The following is a 7,820-nucleotide window of genomic DNA, read 5'->3' on the forward strand; positions in this document are numbered from 1 at the left end:
AGCCAGACAGATGCATTTAGTACCATATTTCCAAAAAAGAATAAGGCCTAACTGGAAAATAATCCCTGATGTGTCTTTTGGCATAAATTAATATAAGACCCGGTCTTATTTTTGGGGAAACGGTAGTTTGAATATGCCAATATCATTCAGAGAGTGTATTAAAAAACTGAGTCAAAGTCATTCAGACAAATAAATTCCATAACCTGGAACCAAATGCTTTTGTGAGAGTTTAGAGTTATTCCATCACTTCTGCAAAGGAAGACTTATGAAGATTGGTGCATCCTTTTCTTGATTATGATGGTTTTTCTACTAAGTGAACTATTTGGGATAGTATTTTTCTCAGACTTAAAATAATGCATGCACTATTTTAGCTATTTTTTTTCAAGTAGCACGTTTCTTCATTTTTAGTTGTTTGGAATCAAGGCAAAAGTTTATGAAGTTTGCAGGGAGATTTTGGGGGGGGGGGGTGAATCCCACACTTACTGTTTTGCACCATTTTCCCCACTATTGTTTCCAGTCTCTGTAACTTCTTGTAAATTATTTTCTCTCATGCCTGGGGTGGGGTGGGGGGAAGGCCAGAGGAAACAAATGTGTTAAATGGCCCAAATGTTTTCTACCACCAGTACATATTCTGTCTTCAAATGTGGCTGTTGTAGTCTGCAGTATACTTTCTAGAGAGAGAAAGCACCATTAAACTCAGTTAATATGCCAAGGCTAGTAGGTGTATTTATCATCAGTCTTTGTTACTGGAATATTAACTGAAACTTTGCTTTTTTTCTTCTAGGGCTTTCCATTCACACTTTTCATGGTAACTTTTTTGTGCGATCTACTGATTTGTTGTCACTTGCAAATGTAAATCCTGATGCTGGATTTGCAGTGCAGATGTCCATTGAAGAAAATCTCACAGATACATCACTAGTTTGTTTTCAAACAGCACTTTTGTATACTTCCAGCAAAGGTAATCTTAGAGAAGCATCATAATTGTTTTTAATATCTTTTCTATAGAAAAAGACAAAAATAAAGGCTGATGTCATAGAAAAAATGTTCCCTTTGATTTGAAGTTGCTGGCCTTTATGTGACTAGTAAATGTATATTTAAAAAATTGGATTAAAAATAAACACTGCATATTTATCACTGTGTGGTTGGATCCTAATACAGGTGAACGGAGAATTAGGGTGCATACACTTTGTTTGCCTGTAGTGACTTCCTTGATGGATGTTTATGCTGGAGCAGATGTACAAGCAATTATATGCCTCCTAGCTAATATGGGTAAGTTGCAAATAAATGTTCAAATATCACATTTTTTTCCAGTGAAAAATACATACATTTTAATGGGTAGGCAGTGGGAAGGCACCCTTCTTCTGCCCTGCCATGGGATTTATAGGGGATGTAATCAATGATATTATGATCCCTACATAGTGTACATCATAGAGAAATTTTGGAAGTGGGTGGGGAACAAGCTGATACTAAGAACTACTGTAAGTCACCCAAAGGTGCTTTTTCAAGAGGCAACTGGACTTTCTGCTTTTTATTTAAAGACATTTCACTTCTCATCCAAAAACTACCTTTGGGACAACCATGACCTGGATGATTGAGAATCTCCAAAGACATTTAGCGATGCAGAGCTGAAGAAGCTTCTTGGATGAGAAATGAAACATCTTCAAAGAAAAACCAGAAAGTCCAGTTGCTTTTTGAAAAAGCACCTTTGGGACAACCATGACCTGGATGACTGACTCTCCATAGACATTTAGTATAAATGCCGTAAACATCCAGCATGGTTATAGAACTCATTTCATTCCTTAATCGTGGATACGACTTTTTCAACCACCCAGGTATTCCAGAGGGATTCCTGGGGATGGAAATTTGTTGATGTGGGCAGCTATAGATGATATAAATAAATAAATGCCACTGCTTTAAATTATAAAATAAAGGTTAATATTTAGTTTGAAGTTAGTACATCTTTATTAATTGCTCATCACCTTGGATGTGTGTGGTAAATAACACTGTTACTGTAAATGCATGCAGAAAACAGATCCTGTGAGTACAACATAATGGCAACATACTCAGTTTATAGAGCTTATAACTTCAAATTTTATTTTATAGCTACTAAGTAAGATAAAAAATAAATTACAATTTATCTATTGTAGATTTCCTTTATCTTCTCTCTAAAAGAGTTTTAGACAATTATGAGATATGAGGTGTGTTTCCTTTAACGCAATATAATTTAGTCTTGTATTCTGGATCAAGTGCATGTTTAATATCTTCAAAGCTATTTAGAAAAATGAAAATGTGCTAGCAGAATAGTAATCATTGTACTGGTATACTTTCATTGCCTCTTTAAATATGGTTCCCTCACAATTATTTGCTACTACTTCATTTTCTACAGCTGTGGATCGATCTGTTTCATCAAGTTTGTCAGATGCTAGAGATGCTTTAGCCAATGCAGTCGTAGATTCGCTGTCTGCATATATGTCAACAGCATCAAACCTCCAACAATCCGCTTTGATCGCTCCATATTCTCTCAGGCTGTTCCCGCTGTATATTTTGGCTCTTTTTAAACAGGTATAACCTCTGATAAACAGCAATAAAAAAAAAAGTAAATGTTAAAATCTGTTTTGATTACAGAAATATGATGACATACAGATTAATAGGTTGAATACCGTATCTTTGTAATTTTGGTGGGCTTTATTGTAATGTAGAACCAATAAAATGCATCAATTTGCTTAGCTTTCATAATCTCTAAAGAAATATAAAAATACATCAATACTGTACTTGTAACCAGTGTTTACCACTGTTTTATAATAGTAGCTAAGAGATATTTAAAATTTTGTGATATATATCTTCCACTTAAGTGGAAAAATATTCTGCCAGGTAGTTTATTCATTTAGATGTTCTTAGCCTATTTACAATAAAAAACACAATATTTTTATTTTCTCTTTTTTTTTTTACAGAAAGCTTTTAGAACAGGCACAAGTACACGTCTGGATGATCGCATATATGCTATGTGCCAAATCAAAAGTCAGCCTCTGGTTCATTTGATGAAGATAATCTACCCCAATTTATATAGGATAGACAAACTTACTGATGAGGTATATTTGCACGTGTGCGTGTATACGGGTATATATAATGTATAATTGTTATCTCTGCTAAATAGAGGTGGTCTTCCTACTGCTATCTTTATTCTAGTAGCATCTTGGACAGCTGCATACACCTCTTGTGTTCCACTGTATCATTAATAAACTAGGTAATTTTTCATCTAGTCTTGAAAGACTTGCATTGACTCTTAGTGTATTTTGTTACAAGAGCCAAGGTGGCGCAGTGGTTAAATGCAGCACTGCAGGCTACTGCTAGATCAGCAGGTCAGCGGTTCAAATCTCACCGGCTCAGGGTTGACTCAGCCTTCCATCCTTCCGAGGTGGGTAAAATGAGGACCCAGATTGTTGGGGGCAATATGCTGACTCTCTGTAAACCGCTTAGAGAGGCCTGAAAGGCCTATGAAGCGGTATATAAGTCTACTGCTATTGCTATTGTAGCACAACTCAAACCATTGGTTACAAACTTAAAAGTTGTTTTTAGTGTACAACCTAGATTTTTTAAAATTAGGATTATGTTTCAAACATACATACATACATACATGCATGCATGCATTATATACATACATGCATGCATACATACATTATATATATACATACATATAACATATATATATATATATATATGTGTATGTATGTATGTATATATATATATATGTATATATGTATATATATATATATATATATATATATATGTATATATATATATATATATATATATATATATATATATATATATATATATATATATATATATATATATATATATATATATATATATATATATATATATATATATATAACATTATATATGTATGTATGTATATGTAATGCTGGTCTTGTATTTGGGTCTTTTCCCATGTAAGATTGAGATTGTTTTGGCAACATTTTGGCGAGGTCACCTTCACCACCTTCAGGCTGGTGTTTTCGACTTCGTATTTGTGTGAGTAAGGCATGGTCGGAACTGCCGTCTTTCTATAAATCTTGGTGGGGCGTGTGTGTGGAGTGCTGGCTTTGTTTCAGTAAGTGGATTGATTGGCTGTATAGTTGTATCATGATTGGTTGATTGGTGCCAGCTGTGTGTCCGTTGTTGTTTTGTGTTGTAACGGCCTGGGTGGTGGGTGGGGCTCATTTGTTGACTAGGGCTGGTTTCCAGATGTCTGGTAGGCGGGAGGTATCGTCACGTTTATTCATGTTGTGGGGGTGTTTCTCTATTTCGATAGCTTCCATAATTATTCTCTTGTTGAAGTATTCAGTTTTGGAGATTTATTTGGTTCCTTCGAAATCAATTTCATGTCCATTACCAACCTAATCCAAAAGGAGACCCCACTCAAGAACCGAGACACAGAACAGGACAATGGCATCATCCTCCTCCCTTACATCAAAGGCACCACAGATAAAATCAGCAAAATTCTCCACAAACACAATGTCAAGACAGCCTTCAACACTGACCAAAATATAGCCAGCATCTTAAGAAACCCCAAAGACAAAATCCAGCTAGAAAACCAAGGAGTCTACGAAATACCATGCAAAATCTGCCCTGCAACATATATAGGACAAATGAACAGGAGAATAAATGCACGTATCGCAGAACACAAGAACGCAGTAAGAAAAAAAGAAAAAACTTCCTCCCTTTTCCAGCACCTTCAAGCTACAGGACATGAAATTGATTTCGAAGGAACCAAATTTATCTCCAAAACTGAACACTTCAACAAGAGAATAATTATCGAAATAGAGGAACACCTCCACAACATGAATAAACGTGATGATACCTCCTGCCTACCAGACATCTGGAAACTAGCCCTAGTCAACAAACGAGCCCCACCCACCACCCAGGCCATTACAACACAAAACAACAACGGACACACACCCAGCACCAATCAGCACCAATCTACCAATCATGATACAACTACACAGCCAATCAATCCACTTACTGAAACAAAGCCAGCACTCCACACCCACCCACCAAGATTTATAGAAAGACGGCAGCTCCGACCATGCCTTACTTACACAAACACGAAGCCGAAAACACCAGCCTGAAGATGGCGAGTGAGACCTCGCCGAAACGTTGCCAAAACAATCGCAATCTTACATGGGAAAAGACCCGAGTACAACAAGACCAGCACACCTCCACCTGTGAAAATCTATGAAACATATATACACTATATTGCCAAAAGTATTTGCTCACAACTGAGTCTGATTATGTGGATGGGTGAGCAAATGCTTTTGGCAATATAGTGTGTGTGTGTGTCTGTATTATAGTACAACAAGCTTGAAATTATTTGAATGGTCTGTATTTGAAGAGGAAAAAATATAGAACATTTCCAATATTTTAGTCATAGGAGAAAATAGAAACTCAAAACAAGTTACCTTTTTTTCTTTTTTGTTTATTTGAGGGCCCCAAAAGTAGGTAAGCATTTGTTGCTACTAGCCTTTCATCTGTGGGAAATTCGCCAAACAAAGCTAAAATGTATTCTGAGGTTCATCAATGCAAAACACAAAACAAAAAATATCAACCATACAAAAGCTCAGAATGGGTTAAAAAGTAACATTTTGTGCTTTTTGGGGAGGAGGGGGGACGTTGGATGAGCACTCATTGCCCCAGTACTGAATTATTACAATGAGGCTGAATTATATTGTGAGTTTAATTGTATTATCCTATTTTAGGGTGCAATACATGTCAACGACAAAGTTGTACCCCAGCCCCCTCTTCAGCGATTGTCTGCTGAGAAATTGACACGGGAAGGAGCTTTTCTTATGGATTGTGGCTTGGTGAGTTGCCCATTTAAAATATTATTTTTCATCTGTTTGATACAGCAGTTTCCTGTGCTCGTCTCCTCATTGTATTATGTCTTTAAATCCCTTTTTTATTTTATCCCAATAAAATCTTGATGACTTCATATGTTATCAAAGAAAAATGTATACTTTAATTACTTTGTTTCTAACACATTCTAGATCCTCTACATTTGGCTTGGAAGAAATTGTGATAATAACTTCATTAAAGATGTGCTTGGGTATCCAAATTATTTGTCAGTACCCCCAAAACTGGTAAGAACTTATTTTATATCCAGCTAATACTTCCCAAGATGAGGCTATAGAGGAGTCATACAGGCGTGAAAATGAAGTAGTTCTCAGTTCTTATTAGAGCTTGCCGGTTTTGATTCCCATCTTCATAATTTATTTTCTTATTTATGATATGGACAGTTGTTTCAGAACTTTGTTTATAAAAAGACAGCATTTAAATAAGATGAAAATAATAAATATAAATTATATTTTTATCACAACATTCTCAAAGTGTAATAAAAATGTGATGCTATCTTGAATATCTAATACAACAGCATATTATAAGTGTTTAATTTTATCACATTGTATTTTTCTAGACACAGCTTCCAGAATTAGATAATGTTTCTTCAGAGCGAACCAGGTCCTTTATAACTTGGCTGAAGGATAGTAAATCTTTAAACCCAGTACTTCAAGTAATTAAGTAAGTATTCATATATAGCATCCAAAAGGCAACATCACTTATATGAAATAGGAGTTTTCTGGCAAACTGTCCTTTGAATAGGTTTTTTTAAAGAATGTATTCAGGAATGCTATCCCTGTTTAAATTTGTAATTACTTGGCATATTTATAAATTAGCTTGTTGGCCAAATATTTCCTGAGTTGGTACATTTGAAAGGCATCTGTTATGAGGGCTTGAGAACAATAGGTAGGAATTAAGAAGTGTTGGTGGGCATGACTGAAATGGCACTGGGATGTTTCAGAATATTTACCCATATTATTTCTATCAATTATCGACTCCTGCAGATAATTTTTATTTTTTTTCCTCCATGTTTCAGGGATGAAAGCCCAGTGAAGACAGACTTTCTTCAGCAATTAATTGAAGACAAGACAGAGGCTGCATTTTCTTACTATGAATTTTTGCTTCACATTCAACAACAAATTTGTAAGTGAGAGGAAACAAACAGAAGGAGGAAAAAAATCCCTGTATTTTTTAATCCAAGTGTCACCTTGTCAAGCGAACCACACTGGAAGTGATTAAAACCAAGCATAGATTCTTTAGTATCCATATACAAAGACGTTCAGTTGTGAAAGGACAAAATACACATTGCTAAATGGATTTTACAATTCTGCTTTGTTATAAAAACGATGGACATGACACAGTAGTAGTAGTATGTTTTCAGTTAGTTTTTTATGCACTTCCAGTAGTGCAACACTACAGCGTTTCTCCGTATTTCAAGCTGGTGGTCATATGTGGCAGTGTGGAATAGTATTTATTAATGAAATCCAAAACCAGAGAGTCTCTTTCTCAGCATCTCAACATTTAAGAGCCTTTCCAGATGATCTCCAGCAGAGATGCCAAAAGGCAGTGCTCCATGTTGTTTATATCAATTTGTAAAAGAGATAATTCACTTTTGAAAGCTTAACCATTTTCTCTGTGAAGAATATATACAATTTTAATACAACTTATAAAATTGTAGAAATATGTATAATGTACAGAAGTGTTAACATTTGTAAAAAAAAAATTTTTTTTTTAAGGAGTATGAATTGCTTGATGGCCGTGGTGCTGGGAGGTCAGTTACAAACCACTTATCTCGGTTAAACATTGGCTAGCACATATTAAAACAGATCTGAATCCACATAGGAAAAATGCAACTTTGTAACTCATTTAATCGGTCCCTTATGTGGATTTATTTATGATCAGCTAATTAAAAGTATTTGCTTGAT

At 35.2% G+C, this 7,820-nt stretch overlaps 1 protein-coding gene across 4 annotated transcripts in view; it reads left to right on the forward strand.

Annotated features, from left to right (window-relative positions):
- Window positions 1-7,820, forward strand: part of SEC24B (SEC24 homolog B, COPII component) — a 30,136-nt gene extending 22,316 nt beyond the window's left edge. For 3 of the 4 annotated variants that reach the window (XM_087724201.1, XM_087724200.1, XM_087724202.1), the window contains 8 exons: window positions 785-958; window positions 1,159-1,269; window positions 2,387-2,562; window positions 2,952-3,089; window positions 5,760-5,864; window positions 6,048-6,140; window positions 6,473-6,576; window positions 6,932-7,820. In XM_087724201.1, coding sequence (XP_087580327.1) covers window positions 785-958; window positions 1,159-1,269; window positions 2,387-2,562; window positions 2,952-3,089; window positions 5,760-5,864; window positions 6,048-6,140; window positions 6,473-6,576; window positions 6,932-7,046 — 1,016 coding nt within the window. In that variant the 3' untranslated portion in view covers window positions 7,047-7,820. The remainder of the gene's footprint in view (window positions 1-784; window positions 959-1,158; window positions 1,270-2,386; window positions 2,563-2,951; window positions 3,090-5,759; window positions 5,865-6,047; window positions 6,141-6,472; window positions 6,577-6,931) is intronic. The other variant, XM_087724203.1, reaches the window with a different exon arrangement.

The sequence above is a fragment of the Thamnophis sirtalis genome, unplaced genomic scaffold, assembly GCF_051295495.1.
Source record: "Thamnophis sirtalis isolate CommonGarterSnake01/CBP01778 unplaced genomic scaffold, rThaSir2_p1.2 scaffold_10, whole genome shotgun sequence".
Taxonomy (NCBI): domain Eukaryota; kingdom Metazoa; phylum Chordata; class Lepidosauria; order Squamata; family Natricidae; genus Thamnophis; species Thamnophis sirtalis.